This window comes from Podarcis tiliguerta (genome assembly GCF_965153285.1).
Source record: "Podarcis tiliguerta genome assembly, chromosome: 5".
Classification (NCBI taxonomy): domain Eukaryota; kingdom Metazoa; phylum Chordata; class Lepidosauria; order Squamata; family Lacertidae; genus Podarcis; species Podarcis tiliguerta.
The window spans coordinates 6,951,626-6,978,887 of NC_139538.1; the positions used below are offsets into that span (position 1 = coordinate 6,951,626).

Consider the following 27,262-nt stretch of genomic DNA (forward strand, 5'->3'; position numbering starts at 1 on the left):
CTTACAGATTCAAAGAAAAAATACAGAGAGATAGCTTCAAACATCTAAGCTTGAAGCAAAGCTTAAGACACTTCTTCTTTGATGAGTTACATGGCGAGGAGAGAGAAGGAACAGGAAAAGAAGGCTTCACTTCCTCCCTCATCAGAGAAGAGGGGGTGTGACCTAACTGAGTCTAGGAAACACAGCTTTATTATCTTAACCTCCTCATACACCAACTAGCCCTATGCTTGCTAGCTGTATTTGACTGCAATTTCCCACAAGAATATGGTAAAACTACTGTGCTTCCCATGTATGTGTGTATATATATATATATATATATATATATATATATATATATATATTTCATTGTTTTCACCTCATCTGCACAGATCCAACTAAGCTATGATAGCAGCACACCAAATTCACACCTCAACCTATATAAACATAGCTGCCAAAAATAGGCCCCTCCCACTGAGGTGAAAGTTTCCGAAAACTTCCCTGATTCTGATTAGTTGCTCTTGTAAATATGTCCCCATGTGTTGGAACAGAGGTCCAGCTGCGGAATTTCTCCTGCAGAAAACAAAGTGTCTTTTTTCCACATCTGTCTGTTTCTTTTGGAAAATGTCTATATGGAGCTATGTGATTTTAAAAATTCCTGGGGAGATTGCCTTTAAAAATATATAAGTTGTATTCCAAATTCACTTTAGGCTGTAGTTGCGTTTCCCTGCCCGCAGGAGGCCTCTTTGCAGGCCTTGGGCTGTGTTGTGGTGATTAGCAAATGTATACCTTGCCCAAGAACTCCCACAATAAGGTCAACTGCCGTGCTGCCAGACAGCTCTAGTTTGTGACTTTTCTCTCTCTTCCTCCTTCTTCATCAGCTCTGCCAGTTGTTTTGGATCCACTACTCTGAAGAGTGAGCAGTCTTTCCTTGTGCCTCCCCAGGATACAGACATCTTCAGGGGTGAGGTTTACAATGCCTTTCCCTACGAGTTCAGCTTTGAGATGCTTGTTAAAGGACCCTGTTTGCTGGCAGGTATGATTTAGTATCCAATTTCAGTGTGTCTTGCATTTGCGGTCACATGCACACCATTGCATTTAAAGCATACAATTTTAACAGTCACAGCTTCTCCCAAAAAATCATGGGGACTGTAGTTTGTTCATGGTGCTGACTTCACAGAGCTATAGTTCCCAAAGCCCGTAACTACATTTTTTGAGGATTCTCTATGACTTGGTTGTTGTTGTGTGTTGTTGTTTTTTAAAAAAACCAAAATCCAAAGTGGTTTACAAAAAGAATAAAACAATGAAATTGAAATTATCAGCAAAAACAGTTAGAAACAACTATTTAAAACATTCAAAGAATAATTTAAATTGATAAGTTTAAAACCAAATTAAAACACATATTAACACTCTACGTATCTAGATAGGCTTATTTCTTTATTTAATTTATACGCTACTTGATTGTGAAAACAAAACAAAACCCTCAAAATGGTTTACAAAAAGATAAAACAAGAAAATCAAGAAAAAATGCAATACTTTAAAGCAGACAAAAAGTTAAAATACTAAAACAGTTTAAAATTCACATCAACTTTCTAAGCATCGATAGGATTGTCTAAACAAGAGTGTTTTTAGCAGACACTAAAAAGAGTACACTGAAAGTGCCTGCTTGGTCTCAATAGGCAGGGAGTTCCAAAGTGTATGTGCTGCCACAGTAAACAAATGCGGAATGAGTATTTTGTGGCACCTGTAGCAGTGCCAGTTCTACCAATCGAAGCGCTCAAGTGGGCACATGGTGGGGTAAGGCAATCTCACATGTAAACTGGTCCCCAGCTGTTAAGAGCTTTATATTCTAACAGTAACGCATTAAAGGGGCAGATGGAGCTCATCAACCTGGGAAGGTAGCCCATCTAAGAGAAGGAAAACTCTGATTCTAAACCTCTATTGCCTTGTGGGATATCTTTGGGAGAAGAAAGGGCTAAGGAGTAAACCCTACACAAATCCAGAGTGGAGTCCCTAAGATGGCTGGACACCTCCTTCCAACAACTCCTGCAGCCAAGCTGCTGCCAAACATATTGCTCTTCTTTCCTTTGGACCCCATCAGCGAGGCCGAGAGGGGAGGGTCTTGTCACCCAGGCAGCCCAGTCCATACACACTGCCGAGGCTTGCGCCCCAGGGAGGTCACTTTGGTGCCGCTAACGCAGCAGTTTAACTTCACCCCGGGAGGCGCTCTCTATTGTCTCTCGAGACAGGTAGATGCCAGCATCAACACCCTGAACTTTGCCCGGTAGCCGATTGACAACCAGTGCAGAGCTGTGAGCACAGGTGTTCTATGATGCCAAGGTCTCATTCTGCACTAACTGCAGCTTCCAGATCAAGCCAAGGAAAGCCCCACGTAAACCACATGGGGGACTTAAATATATATATATATATCACAAACACGTGCAGAAATGTGGAGAACTGAACCTAAGATTGGAAAAGTGAGAATCTGATAGAAACCAAAATGCCAATAGTGACAGGGAGCAGATTCCTTCTGCCCACTCTACTGTCCGCTCTTGATCCAGAAGTAAGTGCAATGGCTGCAATGCCCTTTTATTCCTTCCATTATCCAGGACTACGGGAAATGCAGGTGATTCACTTTTGCTTTTGCTCCAGATAGATGGATAGAGATAGATGATAGATAGATAGATAGATAGATAGATAGATAGATGATAGATATAGATGATAGATAGATAGATGATAGATAGATAGATAGATAGATAGATAGATGATAGATAGATGTTAGATAGATGATAGATAGATGATATAGATAGATCTCATGATCTCAGAAAACTGAATGCTTGGGTTTCAAAGATGTCTTGCTCTAAGGAGGACTGTGGGGAAGTGACAGTGAATGAAGCCATTCCAGAAGTGCTGTCTGGTTAGTGAAGGATTTATGAAGCAGTCCCAGAGGAGGAGGTGGAATCTTTAGTTATAAAGGCGTCAGAAGAGCACTTCATAAATGCTTGTTCTGAACCTCTTTTAGGAATTGGTTCATCACTAAAATAATATATACGCTACTGTGGTTAACAAAGCAGAGATTTTCACCACATGAATAAAGTCTCTGGTTTTTAAACCATCTATATTGCGCATGCTTTAGTGCTGAGTCTACACTCTTTTTCTCTCATGAAAAAATGATGGCTGTGGGAAGAAAGAAAGCAAGCGAAAGTGTGTGTCGTGGGGGGAGGGAGGGAGACGGAAGCAACTTCGGAGAGCCCTGGAGCATATGCTTGAGACAGACGAAGGAATTAATCCCATTAGGAGTTGGCTCAAGTCCCATGCCTCCGAGAAATGCTGCACTCGTGGCCTTGCTGGGCTTCAGTCTAGTAAAAATGTCTTTTGCTGCTGACGAATGACTTCATTGTGGTCTGTGCATAAAGGTAAAAAATGGGGGGGGGGGTTGTGTGCTGAAAAATTATCTAGCTCCATTTATCTAGCAGTGCAGATAAGCTGGCAGGTATGTACCTTAGTGTAAGCTATATAAAGGCTTATCCACACCTTCTTTTGCTTCCCCACCTCGCAAGAAATCTGTTCTTTAGCACTGAATCGGAACAAATGGCAATCAGGCTTTCCCCCAGATTGCCTTTTGTTCCGATCTACCACTAATTAGTGGGTTTTCTGGGGAAAAACAACAGGTCAAAGGCAAAATTGCTTAGACCCATGCCTAGAAAGCTCAGGTCAAGCAGAAAACTGCTTGTTGTTGTTTAGTCGTGTCCGACTCTTCGTGACCCCATGGACCAGAGCACGCCAGGCACTCCTGTCTTCCACTGCCTCCCACAGTTTGGTCAGACTCATGTTTGTGGCTTCGAGAACACTGTCCAACCATCTCGTCCTCTGTCGTCCCCTTCTCCTTGTGCCCTCCATCTTTCCCAACATCAGGGTCTTTTCCAGGGAGTCTTCTCATGAGGTGGCCCAAGTATTGGAGCCTCAGCTTCACGATCTGTCCTTCCAGTGAGCACTCAGGGCTGATTTCCTTAAGAATGGATACGTTTGATCTTCTTGCAGTCCATAGGACTCTCAAGAGTCTCCTCCAGCACCATAATTCAAAAGAATCAATTCTTCGGCGATCAGCCTTCTTTATGGTCCAGCTCTCACTTCCATACATTAAACTTCTTAGACCTTTGCTTTCTAGGCATGGGACAAGCAGAAAGTGTGGGTGAGCCCTAACTGTATATTCTTTTAAATAAGTCTGTGCTGGATTAGTGTTGTGACCACAGTATTAAAACCTTTATACATTTTGGAACTGTTTGCCAAAGAGCGGTTTGAATTCTGTAAGAGCTGTAGATAAGAGAGGGCGAATTGGTGGGACCTTCAGGTCGGGAGTGAGAGTCCCTGGGCTGTGTGTTTCCTGTGTGGCTTTTAAAAACACACAATTTCAAACAAGTTTGTGCTGAGGAAAGGGCCTTTATCAGTTCTGCAGATTTACACATTTGCTTGCTTTTTTCTCATTCTTCTGCAACTCAGAGGGCACACCCTCAGCACTAGAAATCTTACAGCCCTCTTCTGGCTCCCGAGTTACACTCAGTGTAACTCAGTGCTTTGACTTTGCAGCCATAGGGACCAGCAATTTCTTCTTAGTGAAAACAGATTTTAAAGATGCTGAATACTGAAACTTCTTTTTAAATAAGTATTATTTCGATAAATATCTGTAGATGGAGGAGGATGAAGTTTTTTGTCACTGTTTTGCTGTTGTTAGATTAGGTTTGGTCCCCCCCAAATATATAGTTTTTATTTTTAAGATTTATTTTTTTAAAAATTACTGTGTTAGCCACCTTACCCAATTCTTATTCTTTGAAGAGGCATGGAAGAAGAATGCCTCTATTGCACTGCTGTTATCTAATCTCCAAGGGCAGATTTGTGTGTGTGTTCATTCCATTACTCAGCGATCAATTATTCTCTGTCAAACATGTGAGCTGTTTCCATTTAAATCTACTCTGTTTATGTCTGAGATCTAATTGATGTACAAGTTCGTTCATCCACACATGTCGGTCATCACTTGATGCCAAGTCTTCAAGTAAGCACAAGTGCGTGGGAACGAGGCTCTGCTTGGTGCTGTAAAACCAATGCAGCTATTTCCTGCATCTGACACACTTTCAAGCAGGAGTGGGAAATCTTTGGCCCTGCAGATGCTGATGAACTACAACTCCCATTATCCCTGGCCATTGACCATGTTTGCGAGGCTGATGGGAGTTGTCATTCAGCAACATCTGGAGGGCCAAATGCCCCCCACCTCTGCTTTAGAGTTTATTACATTACAACAGGCAATAAAACCCTCTCGTTATTGCAGGATTGGAGAGCCCATCCCATGCTCTTCGGGCTGATGCTAATCCCTTTGCCAGCTCTGCCTCAACTATATGCATCACCTTGGCAGAGAAGCACAGATGTGACAGGAACCTGGAAATTATCTTGTATCCTTGTGGTAAGAGAACACTTTGAAGTCAAGGGATTCTGCGATCGCTACAACAGTGGAACTTTCTGCTAATGTAATAAATCACACTGCAGGGGGGATTGTAGGGGTGATATCTGATTGGGGAGCCTTAGGACTGAACAATTTAATCTTCCAGGTCTTTAGTTCTGTACCTAGATACCAACAATATATTGCGACTGAGAGACATTAATTTCTGAACTTTTATTTTATAGCACACACGCACAGCTTCTGTAATGCCTCTTGGGGTCCTTTCTGAGGTTGGCATAGGACAGGCATGGCCAAACCTGGCCCTCCAGCTGTTTTGGGACTACAATTCCCATCATCCCTGACCACTGGTCCTGTTAGCTAGGGATGATGGGAGCTGTAGTCCCAAAACAGCTGGAGGGCCAAGTTTGGCCAAACCTGGCATAGGAGCTGCTCTAGTGTGTCTCTGTTTTATGGGAACAGTGGACTTTTTAATATATTATTTTTATCATGACATTTTTATTTATGGACCAAACACAAAATCTCAAGCAAGAACAACCAGACTAGCCCAGATGATGTGTTTAAGAATTATTATAAATATGAAGCTAGGCAGATTATTCAGACAACTATATAGCAAATTACCGGTATGTGGGGTAAGATACCACCTGCGTAGTGGTTAAAGAGCTGATTCTCTTATGTCTGTGACCTCTGGAGAGAAGATACTTCCTGCAGCAATATCCTTGCTGCTCGTGTAGCATCAGAAGGGGCCCTCAAAGTGCAACCCACAGATATACTTATTTTAGGATTCGTGCATGTCAATCATCTATCATAAGGAAGCTACTTTAACCTGCTCCATGTGGTGTCAGTTGCCACCTGATGGGCTATTCCTGGTGACCCTCTGCATAAAGGAGGAGGTTATTCTTATTCCTATTTTACAGGTGTGCAAATGAGACTGGGAGTTGCCTGAGGCCACCAGTTTTGAGTCCATACCTGGTTTTGAACCTAGGTCCAAACAGCCCAGCTGTCTGTGCACTGGATCATTCTGACTCTCATGCAGCTTTACATTTTCCTCCCCTAAGAACCTCATCATCCACACCTCATCATAGAAGATGGTGCTATCTCATATCAGGACTACGAGGCACAAATAAGGAGCCGCCGTGATTATGCTCGTATTGCCAAAAAAGATGATTGGGAGAGACAGGTAACCATCTAGGAAGAGAATTTATTTCCTTGGTTGTCTAAGGATGGTCTCAAGTTGGATTGAAATGACTAGGACCTAGACAGTAGCACCTTAATACCTTGCTTTTTGTCACCTCTAACTGTAAATTCTCTGGCCTGATGGCTGAGCAAGAAGCACATGGTGTGGTAGGGATGCTGCTGCTCAGCTGAACTCTGGTTGGTCACATTGCTACTGCTTACTGGGAGGTAGAGGGGATGGGAGATAGAAGTGATGGCGCGAGGCGACTGTGAAGTCAGTGCAGTGCGCACACACTGCTGGAGAAATTATGGTGCTCCTGCCAGTGCATTTGCACTGTGCCAACCTCCACATTGCATGATAATATACACAGATATCGGGAAGGAAAGGTTGAAGCCACAACATATTTTCTTTGCTCCTAGGTTGCCTTTGTCCAGAAGAGGTTCCACAAAGACATTTTTCACAATCCTGTCCTGATGCTGAATTTCTGCCCTGAGGCCAGCTGCGTTTCCACTGATTTCCAGACCATCACTCGCGAAATGCTCTTCCTCATTGACCAGAGTACAAGCATGAGTGGCCCTGGCATTGATGGGATCAAGGTAAACAGAGCATTGGGAAATGGGAAGCTGTCTTTTAGAAAGTCGGGCCATTGGTGCTATACTAGGTCAGCAGTGTCCATACTGGCTGACAGCAGCTTGCCTGGGGTTCATACAGGGGTTTTCCACCAGCCTGCCTGAAGATGCCAAGGACTAAACCTGACATATTTACTGAATGGGCATCAAGGTATATACTCCTGATGCTTTGTCTGTGTGTAAAATAAAACTAATTTTTGCAGACCTGATGAGCAACAGTTCCAGAATATTTGCAGAATATGCACAATTGTTTTTTCAGCATCTGCCAAGTTTTCAAAAATTATATGAGATATTATATTGATTATTATGCAGATAAGTAGCATCTTCCCACATTATGATGCCTCTCTGGGGCATCCTTAACAATGTATGTTTTCCCAGCTTTAACGGGAAGATGCTCAGAATTCCTCGCAGGACTCAGATTTTATTCCTTCCTGTTAGTGTAGCCTGAGCAAGGAAAGGCTTGTCCTCTTGCTAAGGATGCTTCCAGATTGATACTGTTTTTGGGTAGGATTTGGTCACAATCCGGCAAATTCAGGTTGCACAGTTATAGTTGATTGTGAGGTCTTGCACAACAAACCTGCTTCCCCAAAGATGAGACATTTTGCATTATGGATGAAGAAAGTGTGGGATATGAACCAACCTGGACCCTGCAATCACCATCTGAGGCCCTTCTTTGTGTGTCTGTTGCAAACCAGTTTGCCACGAACATTTGCTGTAAATTTTGGACACCACAAAAACCTTCCAAAAGTGGATTAGACAATGTTAACATCAGTGCATACAGCCAACCACTCACATAGAAACTCATTAAAAGTGCATTTTGAGCCCTGATTGACAGCAAGCTTGCCACAAGCTCCAACACTTCTCCCACAAAAGCATTCCCTACCGCTAATATATTCAATATAACCTGCATACTTTGTACAATGTTGTTCGATTTTCTTATGGAGCTTTCACAAAGATGATAATGAATGTTAATTAGGAGATGCTGTTCAAGACACAACAATCCAGAAATGTTAAGTACTATAATTAAGATGCCAAGGCAGACAACTCTAACCAACAGTGCTGCTCCAACCAAACACAGCTCCAAGGTCCTCCAAGTTTTTCCTCTCCCCAGCAAAATTCCCACTAACTACCCCAAGACTGGTCTGTGTCCCAAGCAAACTTGAACTACACTTGTAAGAAAATAAGAATAGAACATTGAATTGAGTGTTGTGTTCTCTTCGCTGCCAAGAAAGAATGACTCTCTGCACCTATTGAAACTCCTTTCCATCTTTCCTCCTAAAATGCAGAATGCTTTTGCCTGGCACATAACAATATGTAATGAAGGTGCCAGATGTGCCCCCATGGGGATACCAGTCCACAAATGGGGAGCCACCACAGAAAAATTGTGTTCTCATTTTGCCACCCTCTGGACCTCCCATTGCCATTTCTTCTGATTCAGTGTTAAAGAGAGTGTTTTCCTGGGGAAAGCAGCAGGGCAAAGGGTAAATACAGATGGACACCTCATTCTCTCTCTCTCTCTGCACAGGATGCTCTGTTGGTGGCTGTGAAGAGCCTTCCTCCCAGCACCTTGTTGAATGTGGCTGGCTTTGGCTCCAGCATCAAGCCGGTCTTCACCACCAGCAAGCCCTGCAATAGTGTGAGTATTCTGACCATTGCGGCTTCCTGTCCACCCCTCTGACCCCAAAGCTATTAACTGGCAATTAACTGGATCCGACAAGAACTCTGTGAATGTGCAGGTATGGTGCCATGAGTTGTCATCATCATTCTAACATTTATTTATTTAATTGCATTTTTTCCAGTTAATCATGAATAGGGAAAATGTAGGACGGGAAATCCCTACATGAATATAATGAAAAGGAATATAATAACATACCAAGGGTGGGGTGGGGGAAAGCAAGGATGGCACTACAAGGAAAGGAAGGAAGGAAGGTGTTGTGATGTTTCAAGCACACAAAATGTAAGAAACAATGTACACTCAACTGATGACTGTTCAGATTGATAGTAATAAAATAAAACTGTTCAAATAGGGACAATCCTTGATCCATTGTTTTTGCAGTCTTGCTCGCTTCCTGGGATTCCCCCCCCCCCAAGAAAAACAAAAGGTTTGCATGCCCAAGTACAGAAGTACCTATATGCATTTCTAGAACATAAGAAGGTAGTAGAAGAAGGGAGGAATGATTGAATGGATGAACAAACAAATAAAACCACCTCCAAAAATTCCACCAAGCTCCACCCACTGCTGTGGATGGCATTGCAGAATAGCAATGAGTAGCCATGACTGAAAAGGGAGAATGTGTCCAAAACAGACCAAAATCAGACCTGAGCAGCCTATATGCAATACAGGACCTCCATCTGAATCACCTTAAATCCAGAATATTAACTTTTGTTGGAAGAGATGCAACCTTTAGTGGACTGAAGATGTTTGACCTGTGTGCCATTACTTAAGATGAAGGTTGCTGGGTTGATTCTGTGCTTGGAGGAACATGTTGCGTCATCTTCAGTCCTTGTGATAAAACTGCTGTGCTCAGGTGACCCAAATTCTGTGCCAAGAGAAGTTGAGTTCAGTGACCTGTGTATGTTACGCAAAGCATGCAGACTTGCTATGCTGGCTTTTTATGTCCAGTTTATTCTGGATTGGCCAGAGTCCAGCAGCTGTGCAGGTTCTGCGGATCTGTCCCATATTCACTTGAAATCCTCCCTTGCATCTCACCCCTCCACTTATGAGATGATACCAGTCATTTCATACATATTTTCAGATTTGTCTTCCCAACCATAAATGCTAAAGGCTTTTTTCCTTTTTAAAGCACATGCTGAAGTCCACAAAACCTTATGCCACATTAAATTTATTTAAGGGGCCACATCTTTTCAGGAAGCTGAATTCTGCCCACCCCCAATTTCAAATGCCAGCTTGTGAAGCATGATTGTGAAATAGCAGAATTAATATTGCTGTACTAACGATTCCCAGAATTGTGTGTCTGTCTGACTCACAAACAGGAAGGCAAGAAGATTAGGGAGGGCTGTAACTCAATGGCAGAGTCCAAGTTTTATCCAAAAAAGTTCCCAGATTCCTCCTTGGTATGTCCAGGAGCATGGCTTAGAAAGGGACAAATGAGATCAGTGCATTATATGTTGAATAAAACACACAGTATTTTTTAGATGGCAATTCTCACAACAGCTAACATATTAATAAAATCAGAGAAATGATAACGCACAGTTCACAATTCTATAAAACAATGCAGCAGAGCAATAAACAGTAAAAATCAACAGAAGCAATAAAAGTACACAGATTGAAACCAGGTAGCCGACATGCTGAAAGGCTTAAGCAAATAAAAAGCCTGGTGCCCAAAGAGGTGCCATGCAAGCTTCCCTGGGAAGGGCATTCTGGATTCATGGCAACTGAAAATGCCATTGGTTTTATGGTTGGGGTGCAGGGTGCAGAGAGATCAACAGGGTTCACAAAAGCAAAATTTGTCATTGTTTTCCTGGGAGATTTGGCTAGTTTTTATAATAGGTTTATGGCTATGGAGAAGAACTTGCACATGGAGAGAAACTTGCATATGTGTAGAAAATGTCTGACAAAATGTCAGAAGACAGCCAGCCAGTAAGCAAGGACTTCTAGTTGTCATCAGTACTGTGCCTTATAGTTCCTTATCCTTCATGCATGTAAGTAGCAGGAGTTGATTGGCACACTATTTCCACAACATGTTCAGGCCACAGGATCTCACTTTCTGGAATGCAGAATTAGAGTCAGTGAGCCACAGAGACAGAAGTCATAATGTTCTGTGGTGGTGGAGAGCTTGCTTTATGGCAAGAAGTCTGGCTCAGTCTATTTGCTGTCTCCATAATCCACTCATCTCTCCCGTGTACAGGAAACCCTCAGGCTGGCCTGTGAATACATTCAGAAGCTGCGGTCTGACATGGGTGGAGCCAACCTCCTGGCTGCTCTGACCTGGCTCTTGGGGCTCCCTCTTCACCGTGGGTATCCTCGGCAGCTCTTTATATTTACGGATGCCAGTGTTGGAAACACAGGCAAGGTCATCGAGCTGGTCAGGAGACACGCGAGCAGTGTCAGGTATGGAGTGGGGTGAACTGGCCTTTCATAGGTCTCCAATTCTACCTTGGTGTGCAAGAGACCTGGATAGAGTAAAGTACTCTGCTGTATGTTGAAAAGTGGAGAGGCAGTATCATCCACTAAATAAAGAGAGCTGGATCTGGGTCGGTCTTTATTATGCACAGAAGCTCTGTGCCACTAATAGCCTCATGATTTGCAATAATCAATATTACTTAGCATTTAAATAGCACTTTCAAGCATTCAAAGAACTTCACATACATTATCTCAGTAATCTTTGCAGCAACACTATAACATTGATCCGTATTCCTATCCTTTCCTGCTCATGCTGTTAACTTCTTCTTTTTTTTTTTAATTCTTTTTATTGAGTTTCTCTTAAGAAAGAAAAAAAAAAGAAAAAGATCAAAAAGAAAAAGAAAAAACAAAACTAATCAACAAAATAATAAACAATATCCGTACATAATGCAGGAATGACATTCATTACCATTTTTGTCCTTTTCCTTAAAACATTATATTTTTATATAAGCTGTTAACTTCTATGCACGCTAGCCGATGGCTCCTCCGTTATGGTTTCACCTGTTGATTTCTGCCTGCCATGCAGCTATTGAGGACCTAGAGCTTCTGCCCCTGAAAGCTCTTTAAAATGTGTGTACAGTAGAGCGAGTTCGAATCTATCATTGTAGGGGGCATTCCCCAAACTAGGATTGATTGCTAACCAGCGTAGATATGCATAGTTAGGTTTGACTATAAAAAAGTACCTACGTGTATGTCATAAGCAGCACTTTGAATTGTGCCCAGAAACAGACAAGTAGCCAGTGAAGATGTTCCAATAAGGGAGCCATCTGCTCCCTATAACCAGCCCTGGTCAGCCATCTATTATGAGAACTAGCCAATAAGCACCCTCTACAACCAATGTTTCCCTATCACACACTGAATTTGCACTGTAAACTTGCAGAATCATTTGCCAGTCTCAGTCTGGTACAGAAGAAAGGTGTGTTTGTGCTGAATGCAGTAGAGGGCACTTCCAGGCCACCCCCACTGATTTTAGAATGTTGCAAATGTATTTACACTTGTGGTCATAACTGGATTTGTGTGTTCAAATTGCTCCCCAGCCATTAATTATCTGGGTGACCCTAAGCAAGCCTCTGCCTCTCAGCCTTGGCTTTCTAGCAGCCAAACCTCTTACACAGGCTGCATAAACACCATTCATTTAAAGCACATGGCTTTCCCCCAAAGAATCATGGGAACTGTAGTTTACTACTAAGAGCTACAGTTTCCAGAATCCATAACAAACTGCAATTCCCACAATACTTTATGGGAAGTAATGTGCTTTTAAAAAGTATAAATGAGATGAAGACTTCAGTGCAGTCTGCTGAGCTCAGAGCGCTTGCCATGGCTTGGCAGTGCACATCCTAATAAGAGTGTGGAACAGAATGAAGCAGGCTGGGTGGTCTGAGGTTCAAGGACTTCTTTCCCACAGGTGTTTTACCTTTGGCCTGGGCTCTGGTGCCTGCCGTAGGCTCCTACGCGGACTGGCAAAGGTGAGCAGAGGTCGGGCTGAATTCCTAAGCCCAAGTGAAAGGCTGCAGCCCAAGGTACGTGCTGTCTTGCTTCATTGTTGGTATTTTTGACCTGTGCTCAGTAGTTATGTCCCATGTCCACACTAGTACAATCACAATTTAACACAGGCGTGCGTCAGCTATGAAGGATCCAGACAGCAGTGTAGTATTATCATCCTTCTGTTCAAGAATCCATGCAGAGACAGTGTTGGCAGCCAAGCCATCTTTCAGGATATTGCCACCTGAAAGAGGCTCAAGGAGGTAGGGACGGAGGGTCTGTCACTCTCTGTTCTTTCACTTCCTTGTTTTTCCAGTCTTCACATTTCTGCAGAAATTTCCAGACTTTTTAATTTATTTATTTTTTTAAAAAAACCCTCTTGAAAATTCATCCCTGTTTTGTGTGAATTTCTCCTGACAAACACCTTTTTTATGTGCAGTCTTGACTCCTGCACTTATTTCTGCAAGTAATTTCTCCTCATACAATACATTATTGTACGTTATATTCACCAATATCTTTTTATGCACACTTTCTCCTAACATTTGCAGTTTGGTAAATACTGGTTGATGGAAGAACTGCATTGCAAAGTTCAGATAAGTGCACATGTCAAAGGATGGCTGTTTCAGTTTGCGTATTGTTCTGGAAAGTACAAATTTGATAGATTGGCCTTTAAATACAAACTTGATCAAATTTCTCATCCGTCCTTAGAATATGGCAACTAGCTGTTAGACATACGAGGGCTGCTGAATATCTCTGGTTTTTCCCCTAGCTGATAAAGTCTTTGAAAAAAGCAATTGAGCCGGCTGTGAGCGACATCACGATAGACTGGTATGTGCCAGACACCATGGAGGCCCTGCTATCGCCCAATGAGATCGCAGCCCTGTATCCAGGAGACCGGCTCATCAGCTACTGCACTCTTTACCACATTGCCAGTTTCCGGGACAAGAAGGCAACAGTTGAGCACCCATTCCCTTAAAACTTGGGCTTGGGGGCGGAATGTGGCCTGGCAGGCCTTTTTCTGGCACTTGGGACTCTCCCCAGGCCCTGCTGCATACCCTCTTGAGAGAATTTTTGCCTGGCTGTGATGTAGTAACACCGGCAGGCAGGCACCCCTCGAGAGGGAATATGGCTCACAGGCTAAAAAACATTCCCCAGCCCTGTCCGAAAAAGTGTGGCTCCCCCTGCTGTGGGAAACAAGGCCTGCGTTTATTTTGTGCCTGGCTCCAGTAGCCACTTGCAGAAAGCCTTGCCTGGAGAAGGTGCCTTTTTGCCTTCTTTCCTTTGTTCCCCTCAGAGCAGAGCCTTTTAAAATATGCCTTCAGTCATCTACTCGCCTTAAAGTTTGGCTGCCTTATTTCCCCAGGGCAGAGAGCCGTTGTGCCGGAGTCTGTCTAGGGGCTCTGCGGGTTCAGTGTTCCAGTCCCAGGAGGAGGCAACTGGTTTGGAAGGAGCCCATCCACACCCAGAGAGTCAAGAAATTTGCCGAGCCCTTCATGAAATTTCCCGTGAGATATCTCTGGAGTTTTCTGCTGGGGGCACTGAGGAGTCTATGAAAAGTAAGTAGAACTTTGTGGGATGGCGTTTGTTTTCAGTTCTTTCCTTTAGGACTATCTGGGAATGGAGCAACAATCTTTGCTCCAGACCCACTAAGCAGTGATCCCCTCCTCCCATTCTCTGCAGTCTGGTCCACAGGGGGGAATAGGGCACTCTGCACTTCAGCCCCAACAACCTGAGGTCACATCTACACCGTACATTTAAAGCACATGACTTCCTGCAAAGAATCCTGGAACTGTAGTTTGTTAAGGGTGCTGAGACCTGCAGCTCTGTGAAGCTAAACTACACCCCCAGAATTCTGTGATGGAAGCCATGTACTTAAAGGTGCTTTAAATGTGTGCTGTGGGTGTGACCTGTGTCTTGATTCCTCCAATCCCACTGGCTTTTTTACACGTAACCAGTCCTGGGTGTCTGCTTCCTCCTCCTTAGTCTCAGTTTGACCCTCGTAGAACTCAGCTGGGAAGACAGTGGTGGGAAAGTGGAAATTAAATAGAGTTGGCTCCACCTGTCCTGGCTGTTTCTCTGCCTGCTGTTGGACTCGCTCCCTTCCACCCTATCAGCCCTGACTGGCCCTGACCACTGTTCCTTTTTGAATGGCGGAGGTCAGTTGAGGAGTGATGAGAGGCCAGAGCTCTTTGCCACAGCACTGCTTTGCATGTAGGAGGTCCCAGGTTCACTCTTGGGCATCTCCAGTGGATGCCAGGCTGAAATTTTCCTTTTCAACCAGGCCTTTGGCCAATTGACATTCGATGCCCATTTAAATGTGTTGTTAGAGAGGGGAGTTATTCGTTTGTTCTTATATTTACTATGTATTTTGTGGTTTCTATATTGTGATTTTATGGTGTGAACCACCCTGCGATCTGCGAATGAAGGGCAGTATGCAAATGTAACCAGCAACAATAATAACTGTGCCTCTGTATATTATGGAGCTCTCCATGCCAGTGCCTCTGCGTTCTTCTCCCTGGCAGGTGGGGATCCTGTGTCCGGAGGAGACATCTGGAAGCGGATTTACCAGCCCTCCTACATCAAGGAACAGTATGTGCTCACTCACTGCTCAGTCAGCACCAACCACAGCCACGGCTTGCTCTCCCACAGTTCCACCAGCAGCGAGTCCACGGGCTCCAGAGATGTCCCTCCAGAGGGAGGGTCCTTAGCCCAGGCTCTCGAAGGCAGCTCACAGCAAGGCCAGAAGAGTGTCTCCCTGTGCAATTCCTCCACCAAGTCTGCCCCCGTCTCCCAGGCTCCGTCTGGTGCTCCTCCTAAGGTGAGGCATTTCAGGTCCCCTCCCCTCCACACCACCCAGCAGGCTTTGAAAGATGCCTGCTGCTTTATACTACTTTGGGTCTTTTTTTCTAGGATCAAATCTTCTATTGGAAATGTAAAGGGAGATTTCCCATTCTTCCTATTTTTAGGTGGTGGTATTCCCAGCTGGGTGGTCAGAAACATTTTCACCCTCATCCTCTATTAGCTTATTTATAGCATTTTTGCCACCTCTTTAGAAAGGCTCCCAGTCAATTGAAACAATGAGTCATCCTGACCCAGACACCCTCCCAGTTCCTTTCCCCTTTCCCCCAGGGGTTAGTTTAAAGGCTATTCTGCAGCCTTTTAACACAAAACAAATTCACAAATATTTTCAGACATGAGTCTGGGCTGCATCAATAGGAGTATAGCATCTAGATCAAGGGAAGTAATAGTGCCACTGTATTCTGCTCTGGTCAGACCTCACCTGGAGTACTGTGTCCAGTTCTGGGCACCACAGTTCAAGAAGGACACTGACAAACTGGAACGTGTCCAGAGGAGGGCAACCAAAATGGTCAAAGGCCTGGAAACGATGCCTTATGAGGAACGGCTAAGGGAGCTGGGCATGTTTAGCCTGGAGAAGAGGAGGTTAAGGGGTGATATGATAGCCATGTTCAAATATATAAAAGGATGTCACATAGAGGAGGGAGAAAGGTTGTTTTCTGCTGCTCCAGAGAAGCGGACACGGAGCAATGGATCCAAACTACAAGAAAGAAGATTCCACCTAAACATTAGGAAGAACTTCCTGACAGTAAGAGCTGTTCAACAGTGGAATTTGCTGCCAAGGAGTGTGGTGGAGTCTCCTTCTTTGGAGGTCTTTAAGCAGAGGCTTGACAACCATATGTCAGGAGTGCTCTGATGGTGTTTCCTGCTTGGCAGGGGGTTGGACTTGATGGCCCTTGTGGTCTCTTCCAACTCTATGATTCTATGAGTCTTTTTAACACACTCAGAGGAAGCCATTCTTCTGAATACCAGTTGCTGGAAACCACAGGAAGGGGAGAGTGCGCTTCTGCTTGTGGGATTCCTAGGGGCATCTGGTTGGCCACTGCAAGAACAAGATGCTGGACTCGATGGGCCAGGTTCTTCTTATGTTCTTACGTAAATTCAGTTGGCTTTGTAATGTAAGTGTCGAATCTGCACTGGACAACTTAGGCCTCCCATGATAAAACCCCAGAACCAAGGTCTGAGCCTTTCTGAGTATCCTTTGGTGTAATTTGAAAAGTCCTTCATAATTATGGGTCCTTCCAGACTGTTGCTATTTTCAGGTGGGATTCAACCATATATTGACACATTCCGGTCGTGCAATTATAATTGATTGGGAGCTCTTGTGCAACAAACCCACTCCCCCCTCTCCCCCCGCCAAAAACGCACACAGACTTTTTGTGATAAGGAAAGTAATGGCAACGTGAAATTGAAAGGCTGGAGTAACACTTCCTTGATGCAATGTTGTCTCACCTGCCTGCAGACAAATCAGAATGAATGCTTATTCAATAGCCCATGTTTTCAAACTGCCTTGCAAGAAAATGAGGATGAAGGTTCCATAAACTGGTTGTTTGGAAGAGCTTTGTGTGTGGGAGGGAGAGAAGGGAAGACTATTCCTCAGGTATAGAGATACAGTAGGCCCGCCATTAGATCTGCACAAGGGAAGGGCATTTGCTTTCTTAGTGATATTTGACATGCTTCCTTAGAGTTTTCCCAGCATTGACCTCCTCGCCCTCCCTTTCTCTTAAGGTGTCTGCGGCCCTGAGCTCCGAGGAGCTGGTGCGAAGGAAGAAGGCCTTGGCCCGAGCTGCTCTGTCTGGACGTAGCTTCTCCTCCCCACATGGTGAGCTGGATGCCCATCGGCTGCGCCGAGCCCTAGAGAAGGTGTCCCAGAAGCGGAACCGTTCCCTGGAAGGGAAACTGGATGAGATTGGGCCAGAGTTGCAGAAGATGCACAGAAGCATTGCTGATTCCAGTGAGTGGTGGGGAAGAAGAACGTGGAAGTCTCCTGTTGGGAGAGCAGAGGGGGCAAGAAGCCCCACGCAAGATGAGAGAAAGCAAGAGTGGCTGAGACTTGCATGTGGGCCATCTGCAGGGGGTGGCATCTTGGTGTCTGTTATTCTTCCCACTTAAGTCTTATGCAAATAACATTCCTGTTAGTTTATCCCCCACTCCAGTTCTGCACTGTAGCTCAGTGACAGAAGGTCCCAGGTTCAACCCCATAACATCACCAGGTAGAGCTGGGGATGTCCTCTGCCTGAAACCCGTCTTGATATATCTGTATCATCCCCTCCCTGCTCCAAGACTTGGCAGGACTTAGAAGAAGCTCTCGTCCATCTGTAGAGCGGTTTGTTTGTTTTTGTGGTGAACGATGCTGCTCAATTTTTCCCTCCATACCCACCTTTGACTGGGGAGTTACCTGGGCCAGGGCAAGCCCAAAGCCTGTCTCAGAACAAACTGAATGTCAAGTTTTTTGTGACTAGGAACTGAGTTGGCCAGTATTGTAGAGTGCAGATGGCTGTCCAGAAGAGCGAAGACTGCAGGCCTCAGGCAGACATCAGGAAGGGGATTATGGTCAGATTGTAAGCCTTCCAAGTCTGGGGAGAGTACTTTGCAGGATTTGGAGCCAGTAGGTGCCAGACTAATCCTGGCAGGCTCAGGTGCCATTTCTGTTGGCAGGGGAAAATGCACCTTTCCTGCTGACTTTGGGACCAGAGATTAGCTACTAAAACCTTCCCATTATTGAAGCAGAGTCCCATATGGTTGCAAATGCCTCATGCTCAGTCTGCAAGCAACTGCCTTGCTATAATCCATGGATAGGGACCCTGCAATCCTCTGGATGCTCTTGGACCCATCACCCCTGGCCTTTGGCTATGCTGGTTGGGGCTGATGGGAGTTGGTGTCCAGCAACATCTGAAGGGCCCCATCCCTGCTGTAAATAACCATTGAAGGTACTTGCAGTCCTCTTGGATCCTTCACTTGCAAAGGTTCCTTTCATACCAGCTGTTGTGGTATCTAAAGGCTCTTCCACACTTGTCCCATGCCTAGAAAACAGGGATTGAGGTGGTTTTCCACTTGTCTGAGCAGTTTTACCTTTGCCCCATCGCTTTCACCCAGAAACCCAATCTTCAGTGCCGAATCAGAGCAAACGTCAATCTGGAGAAAACCCGATTGATATCATCTGCTCCAATTCATCAGTGAAGATTGGGTTTCCCCAGGGGGAAAGCAGCAGGGCAAGTGAAAGTCTCTGAGTGTCAAACTTGGGGATGTGTACACTCCTAACTGGGTGTTTGTGAGCTTCCAGAGATGTCTGCCTGCGGGAGACTCTATCCTGTTGCAAAACCTGATGAGCCTCGTGTGTGCATTCCCACGCCTTGCTCTCTCCTAGGCAACCTACTGTCACCAGCCCACCTAGACTGGGACACGCTATTGGAGCCCCCATACCTTTTCAGCCCATCACCAGCAACTGAGCGAGGAGAGTGTGACAACAGTGCCTGGCCGCCTCTCCGGTGCCAAGTTGTGATCCATGGACTCAGTGCAGGGAAACCGGTCTCTTGGGAAGTGACAGCTGCCCTGGATTCCCTGCTTCTTGCCAAAGACAGCCAGGCCAAGGACGAGCCTTCTCAGTCCCAGCAGCAGGGTAAGGGCTGGGACAAACTGCTTCACCACTTGACTGCTGGCTCCGTCATCCGGGATAATGAGAATGTGTCTCAAAGGGAAGCTGAGATTGAACATGGTAAGCCTGCCCTTCCCTTCACGTGCCCATTCTGCCTCAAATTTGACTACTTAAACAGATGATGAGTATTAATCGGATTATTAAATGTGGGCTTGGGTCTTGTTGCAAAGCTCATTTCTGAAGCCGCAAAGAATATGGACTTGCTTAAAGACAAGCATACATAACTTTGCCTACCCTGTATCTCAAATCCACCTTCCCTCTTAACTGTAACCAGCACTGTGATTCTGCCCCTCCAAAGGTTTCTCACGAAGATTCCGCATTAAGGCTGTCCAGTCCAGCAAAGCTTGCAACACACCTTCAATATATACCTCTGTGGTGCCTGTTGATGCTTCCACCCAGGAGATCTTGCCCTCTGCCCTTGAGGTTCGAAGCACAGGTAGGGCTGCTTGGAGTGCATGTGCAGAGCTCTGCTTCTTAGGCCAGAATCTGAATCCCCAGGATTCACCAGGGATCTAGTTTTGAGAATAAATTCTATCATGAGAGCTAGAAACTTTTTTTAAAAATTCAGTTGTCCAACAGATTGCACAATCGTGTTCTTCCACTGTTCCTTCCTGAAGTGCTCAAAATCTGGAGCAGCCTGCCTTCATTTGTTTTCCCTTGGAAGAGAAAGGAGTCCAGCTGCTTACAGCATCTAACCTGCCTGTTTAAACATATCAGGATTGAGAAGGAATGATAGTGAGCAGCAATTAGACTCCACTGCAGGATTGCAGAACAAAACTGGCTGCTTTCACCAGCTTCTTTTGTTAGCAAACTGCTGAGAGCAGCCCAAATATTTACAGACATTTCCACCATACAATTTTGGTACATTCCAGGTTTCATCAGGTATCTAGGGTGGCATGTTTTCCTGCTGCAGATGACTGCATCAACTTGAACTAGCTGCTGAGTGAGGGGGTATTTTCCAGTGGCAGCCAGGAATATATCTGTCTGCAGAATGCAGGCTGTATTTATTATTAGCTCAATAAAATCCATGCAGAGAAAACGAGATTGTTCTGCAACTGAATATGCACAGTGCTGGCCCCACAACTATCTCTAAACACCCCAATGAAATATGCTTTCTTCCAGTGGGCCTCTTCAGCCACCAGCAAGGATCCTATTCTGGCAGCCGACGTCAACACAGTTGCTCAGCAGGTCTGGGACGGAGGCAGGACTCAGAGGACCTGGATGATGCTCCTGTTTCTGCAGGTACTAGTGTCACTTCACCTGTCTAAGGAGCCCTTTATCTACATGACACAAGGACCCCCGGGAGGCAGTAGATGGGGAAGAAGCAGAGAAACAAATACAAATCGATGAATTTAGTAGTAGTAGTAGTAGTAGTAGTAGTAGTAGTAGTAGTATTCAATTTCTTACCCTCCCTCCACCACAAGATCCTGGGTCAGGTTATAGCAATTTAAAGATACAACATTAAAATCAGTTTAAAACAAATTAAACCAAAAGAATAGGGCCCTAAAAATATTTGCACTCCAATCTCCAAGCAGTGCAAGATTTCAGGGGTTCCAGGTGCTTACCCAGGGTTTGTGTTTCCTTTGGTAATGAAGCACAGCAGAGACTGTGGTGTCTTTAGGATATATGGTTTATTTACACATATATACAACCTGAGCCTACGATGGAGGAATCCACAGCATTAGCTTTCTTCTCCCACAGCCACAGCCCTGGATTCAAACAGACATCCAACATTGCTCTGCTTCTCTGTCTTCTCCCAGCTTGCTGCGTTACATCTGCCCATATCACTGCAACTTTTTCAGCTCTAAATTCCAGCTCTGTCTTTCTAACTATCCACGAGTTGAGGGAGAGGCTGCACCCATTTGCCATCTCCCACAGAGGCCCTTCCTTTGTTCTCCTTATGCCTCACCAGGAGGCTAACCTGGCTATTTCAGGAATTAGAAGACTTGATTAAATTTTAACACTTGCTGGATCCAGGGGTTAGTGGGGTCTGACATACCACTCAACACCCCAAACTCATAACGCTATACTTCTCCTGTGTCAGGGTAAAGAGGTACGTCTTCAGCATTCAGCAAAAGCTTTTTTAGCGAAGGTACCAATGTACTTCCGTGGGGAGGGAGTTCCATGATTTAGAGGTGGCCACAGAGAATGCTGTCTCCTGGGCGGCCATCTCCACCCCCCCAATTTCTGACAGTGGAGAAGCTACCAAGAGGCCCCCTGCTGCCATCCTTAAGAGTTGAGAAGGTCTTTAGGGAAGGAGGAGGCCTTTCCAATATTTGGGGCCTAGGTCTTTTTAGAAGGCTTTAAACACCAATTGAGTGATCAGTTGTAGCAGTGGAACCAGTGTAATTTGCATCACCATGGGGGGGGGGGGATGCTAGATGAACCCAAGCTATATGTGATGCAGGAGAGGTAAATATGCCTTTAAAAAGAAAAGCAAAAATAGCTCTGCTTCCCAGCAACGGCAGATAGCGGTTTGAACGTTAGGAAACTGACCTGCTAACAATGAGAGTGCTTGGGTGATTTTGTTGTGAAAGATTAGTGAGAGCTGTACAGCCTCCCTGTTAAAAATGTGTTCTATAGGGTAGGGTCAGCCCTTTGACATCTCCCTTCTCTGCAGCAATCCAACATAGCATGTCGCTCCTTTTTGAAGATGAATCATGAGCAGTGCCTGATCATTTGGAGGCATCATAGCTGGGGAAGGGCCGTAGCTCAGTGGTGGCCCCTCTGATTTCTATGAAGAAGGTCCCAGGTTCAGTCCTGGCATCTCTAGTTAGGGCATTGGAAGACTGATGATTCCCCTGCCTGAAACCCTGGAGATCCACTGCCACTCTCAACATCCCTGACCACTGGTCCTGCCAACTAGGGATGATGGGAGTTGTAGTCCAACAACAGCTGGAGACCCAAGTTTGGGAACCCCTGGTCTAGATGGTACTGAGTTAGGTGGAGGAACAATCTGACTCAGCTTAATGCAGCCTCCTGTCTTCCTGTGGACAGGTCCTTTTAACACACTTCTTAATATAGCAGTATCAGTTCCACCCTGCCACTATTGACTGATCACAGAACTCTCTTTTGCAGGGGTGGGAAATGGAATATGGCTGGTGGGCCGGATTCTTACTTCCCCTACCCGCTGTGGGCCAAGTTTGACAAGTGGTGGAGTTGCAAGAAAATAAAAAACTTTTGGGACCTCATATATAATGAATTTTAAAAATTGTTCAAGATAATCTTTAACAAAAGACCAGAAGTCTTCCTCTTAGGTATAATGGCACCAGTGACATCAGGTAACCTGCTTTTGCAGCTGATTCCCAGGACTTGCAAAGTTCCACACTGGTGGGCCTGGTTTACCCAAAATATTCTCTTTGGCCACATGGAGAGGTCTGGCGGGCCTTGTTAAGCTGGAAGTTCCCCATCCCTTCTCTTTTGGATCAGCATGAACTTTGAGCAACCCAATTTCAGCTTCTGATTTGCAGCAGTTTCTTTCTGTCCTTATATTCTGTGGGAGTCTGTTTTGATCTTGTACAGCTTCCATTAACTAGTTAGATACTGTTGTTGTTTCTTGTAAGCCGCTTAGAGGTTTTATTACAACGAAGCAGTATATAAATGGATAAAATAGCCCGCTAGCAAAATAATAGATTGAATGCCCCCCGACTTCCCTCCAGTTCTCTGCAGGTTGTATCAGTTGTTAGTCTCATGTCAGGAATTTTCTTTACTTCCTAGAACGAGAAGAGATTCCTTCTTTTCCTGTTAGTGTCACTTCTGTCAACCAAGAAAAGCAGAACTGTCATGATGGTAAGTCTTACAGCAGAGTTTGGAGGGTGCGAAGGATCTGGAGAGGCTGCATTAAACCATGTGCTTTATTAGATTTAGGGTGCCTAAATCTATCAAGCACACACCACAAACTTAGGTTTGTGCAATTAAAGTGGATTAAAGGGCTCTGTCGCCCTAGTGCAACAAAGCAAGTTTTTAAAAAGCAAGTTTTTATGCAGTTTGGAAAGTGGAGAAATGCATTGAATTGAGTGGGATGAACTAATGCCTAACAGGAAGATATATAAATGCTTCACAAGCAAATCAGGACAAATGCAAGACAAGTACTCCTTGTCATATAACTGCTCTGCTTAGAAATCAGAAGACCAGATATAATTTAGTCTCCAGGAGAGAAAGGATGAACGTTTGATCAGTACATCATCTGCAAGAGTCCACAAACTCTACCCCTATTTATTTATAACATTTATCTCCCACCTTCCCTTCTAGGAGCCCTAGGCAGCACACAGTGTTCCCATTCCCCATTTCATCCTCACAGCAATCCTGTGGGGTAGGTTAGGCTGAGAGAAAGTGATTGGCCCAAGGTCACCCCACGAGCTTCGTGGCTGAGGACTTAAACCCTGATCTCCCAAGTCCTAGTTCAACTCTCTAACCACTGCACCACATTGGCGAAATCAAGTTCTACAGCACTAAAAGTTGGGTTTTGTGCTCTGTGTACTTTCGCTTTCCTTCTGTAACTTATTTTGCTTTTGCTATAGGGAGAGAATAAAGAGCTTTGCTGTGCAGGGCACTGTAGCATCAAGTGGGAGAACCTAAGCAAATGGCATTAAGATGCAGCCCTGCCAGTAAAGCTGCAGCTACCATAGCCAGCCCTGTGGAAGTAAAGCTGTGTGGTCTCAATCAGTGAAGGCTGGTCTATAAGAACAAATGGGGCACTGCCACACCAACCTCAGCCTGCCCTCAACCAGTCCCCACCTGCCTGACTTCTGACTTACAGTCTAGAGCACTGGCTGTCAACTTCCTCCTTCGAGTCAGTGTTGCCTTTATAAAACTCAGAGGAGGATGTGGACCAATCTAGAATTGGCTGGCTTTGCCTGGCATTGGCCCTGGCTCCACATTCTCTCAGTCACCATGCCTTCCACCCCCACCAGTCCCCATGGGCACCACTGGTCTCCATCGCTTTTTGCTATTTTGCAGCTCCTAACCAGTTGCTTCCTTTCTGGTCTAGGTGTCGATTCCAGTCCCTCTCCTGTCTCTGTGGGCTCCCAGAAATCAATGGAGAACTTTGTGGGCTCCAGGTGAGTCTTCCAAGGCTGGGAGATGCAAGAGTCTACTTTGCAGGAAGGTCGTTCTTTTGACCAACCATTCTGAGAGTGTTCGCAATATCATGCAACACCAATTGAAATCCTTAAGAGTTTATCATCTTTTTTAGGATCAACAGAGAACTCACTGTAGGTATTCTCTACAAGTTCCCAGCTGAGTTAGCTCTGGAAACTCTCCCTTATCGTCTAAAATATTAACACCTACTACATAATAGGTGCTGTACAAAATACGTAACTGAGAAAGACCCAGTCCAGAGCGTTTTGTGTTCTTCGATAAGGTGGAAAGAAGGATCAGGACAGAAGACACAGCTGCTTCCACTACTAGATCTTTGTGGAGCAACGGAGATGCTGAAGCTCTGTTTTCTATGAGTAATGTTGTTGTCTTCCACCCAGCATTTGGGGTTTTACAACACATTTTGAAACCTGTTAAAGCCTGCAAGCGCTTGTGTGAGATAATCCTTCCTAGAGAGGAGAACCACACCCTCCAACCCACCCCGTACCTACTAATATAAACATGCTTGAGCACCTCCATTATATATAGAGCCCCACACAGGAGGGTGGAAGGCCCCACCTAAAAGTACTCTGCTTCAGTTAACCTGGCATGGGCTAGAGGAAGCTGGCCTGCAGTCCATCTTTCTCAGTGCATGCAGGATCCAGTCTTATCAGGATTAAGAGCCATTGAGAACTACCCCTATGAATGGAGGCAGTATACCAGATGCTGGGGAACAGGGTAGTTTTCATGCTTTGCTTGGCCCATCCAGCTTTGCTTGACCACTGTTAGAAGCAGAAGGGTGCACTATAAGAGTCCCTAGCCTGATCAAACAAGCAGGTGACATCACCATGACATTTCACCTGGGTGACTCTGGTCTCTGCAGATTCAGCATCAGCCGGCGACGGGGTCAAGGCCTGGCACTGCGTCCCCAGTGTCTGACCCCTGAAAGCGAACTCTCCTCTTGTGACAGTGCCATTCAGGACTATCTCCCACTGGTAAGCCTCTCTTCCCCTCTCCATTTCCACTGCCTAGATCACTGCAGCATCGTTTTATCTCACATTGGTTGCCCATCTTATGTGATTTCTGCTGGACTTTTAATTATATTTATAAGGTTTCTTCCCTGCCCTTCACTATAAAGCCCCAGGACAGGTTTCAACAGTTTAATATGCAATTATATAACAGACAAAATCATTGCTATTATAGAACAAATAAGACTGTTCTGAATGAACCGGAAGAGTATGTAGTTCCCAACTACATACAGGAGTGCTCTGATGGTGTTTCCTGCTTGGCAGGGGGTTGGACTCAATGGCCCTTGTGGTCTCTTCCAACTCTATGATTCTATGATACACTTCCCATTGCCCTCAGCCAGCAGTGTGTATGATCAGGGATGATGGGAGTTGTAGTCCAGCAGTATCTGGAGGGCTAAAGGTTCCCTAGCCTTGGCACAACCCATAAAAATCTCTACTGCACAAACCTTCTCAAATGAAAGGGAGTTGCAAAACAGCTTTGAACTTGCACAGAAGCACTTCCCACTGAACTGTTAAGGGACTCAGAAGGTTGGCTTAAATGCACATCCAACTTCTCCCTTGTAACAGGTGCGGCTGCAGCAGGCCCCCGGCATGTTCCAGCTGACCGAGTGTTTCTCGGAGGTGGTTCAGATCCCACTGGACCGCTTGCGCCGGGCCTCTCCCTATGCCTCCCACCGTGCCAGCCTCAGCCCTGCCTCCAGCACCTCCCCTTGGGCACTCATAGCCAAGGCCAGCCCAAGGCTAACAGCAAACCAGCCTTCCCCGGATGGCGGTGAAGTAGTTGGAACAAGCAAGGAGGGAGCGGTGGAGCCAGGATCACCACACTCACACAGTACCTGCTCAGATGTGCTGAGCGCTGCTGTGTGGGCACAGGCAGACAGCGGGCGTGGCTCCGAGACAGACGCCTGCGACCATTCACCGGATGCCTCTGAAGTGAGCATCAGCTTGCAGGAGATGTGCCCAGATGCAGAGGAAGGGGACCTGGAGAGCATGAGCTGGGCCACAGCTGTGGCTTTGGCCTGGCTGGAGCACCGCTGTGCCGGGTTCTTTGTGGAGTGGGAGTTGCTGGCAGCCAAGGCCGATTCCTGGCTGCGGGCACAGCAGCTGCCAGAAGGTGTGGATGTCGCCGCTCTCAAAGGGGCAGCACGTCAACTCTTCCTGCTGCTCCGCCACTGGGATGAGAACATCAAGCTAAACATGCTGTGTTACAACCCAAACAACATGTGAAGGAGTAGTGAGCAGACCAGGCCATTGGTTGCGGGTGCCAATAAAGAGACGCGATCAGAGTCTAGAGCAGCAGCGTGTTCTTTCATTGCCCGGGTCTTTGGGCAACACTGTGTCCACACCAGCAATGCTTTTTCCAGATACCTCCAAAATTACTGACACTTGAGTTGCTCTAGAGAGCCAGGGCTAGTCTCTTGATTACCCTCGTCTGTTGGGTTGGCCTGATTACCGTATGTCCAAAAAAGGGAAGAGAGAGGTCCCCCACAGGGAGTGTTTTGCAAGCCTGTTTTGCACAGCCTTGACTCCTGAATTGAGTGGGAAAGGCTCTCCTTCCACCACAGCAGAAAATTAGCTTATTCCCAGTAAAAAGCAACACTCCTATTCCTGCCCACAGCTCACCCTCATACCAAGACTGTGCTACTTAGGGTTGTATCAGATGAAGTCATCCCGTTGGTGCACAGATTTCCACTTGCAGAACCGAACTTCCCCTCCCTCTCCTGTCTCTGTGCACCCCTTGCCCGCTAATTTGCTCAGGAGAGTTGGGAAAAATCTACAGAACAGCTTTA

The 27,262-nt window shown here is 45.5% G+C and overlaps 1 protein-coding gene across 10 annotated transcripts in view; it reads left to right on the top strand.

Annotated features, from left to right (window-relative positions):
• VWA5B2 (von Willebrand factor A domain containing 5B2) overlaps window positions 1–26,758 on the top strand; it is a 115,439-nt gene extending 88,681 nt beyond the window's left edge. For 9 of the 10 annotated variants that reach the window (XM_083441869.1, XM_083441872.1, XM_083441865.1 and 6 more), the window contains 18 exons: window positions 858–1,012; window positions 5,300–5,431; window positions 6,484–6,605; window positions 7,022–7,198; window positions 8,757–8,867; window positions 11,101–11,303; window positions 12,781–12,895; window positions 13,627–13,812; window positions 14,221–14,413; window positions 15,380–15,675; window positions 17,442–17,667; window positions 19,081–19,428; window positions 19,667–19,804; window positions 20,491–20,610; window positions 23,086–23,157; window positions 24,359–24,428; window positions 25,328–25,439; window positions 26,040–26,758. In XM_083441869.1, coding sequence (XP_083297995.1) covers window positions 858–1,012; window positions 5,300–5,431; window positions 6,484–6,605; window positions 7,022–7,198; window positions 8,757–8,867; window positions 11,101–11,303; window positions 12,781–12,895; window positions 13,627–13,812; window positions 14,221–14,413; window positions 15,380–15,675; window positions 17,442–17,667; window positions 19,081–19,428; window positions 19,667–19,804; window positions 20,491–20,610; window positions 23,086–23,157; window positions 24,359–24,428; window positions 25,328–25,439; window positions 26,040–26,699 — 3,436 coding nt within the window. In that variant the 3' untranslated portion in view covers window positions 26,700–26,758. The remainder of the gene's footprint in view (window positions 1–857; window positions 1,013–5,299; window positions 5,432–6,483; window positions 6,606–7,021; window positions 7,199–8,756; window positions 8,868–11,100; window positions 11,304–12,780; window positions 12,896–13,626; window positions 13,813–14,220; window positions 14,414–15,379; window positions 15,676–17,441; window positions 17,668–19,080; window positions 19,429–19,666; window positions 19,805–20,490; window positions 20,611–23,085; window positions 23,158–24,358; window positions 24,429–25,327; window positions 25,440–26,039) is intronic. The other variant, XM_083441871.1, reaches the window with a different exon arrangement.
• The last annotated feature ends 504 nt before the right edge of the window (window positions 26,759–27,262 follow it).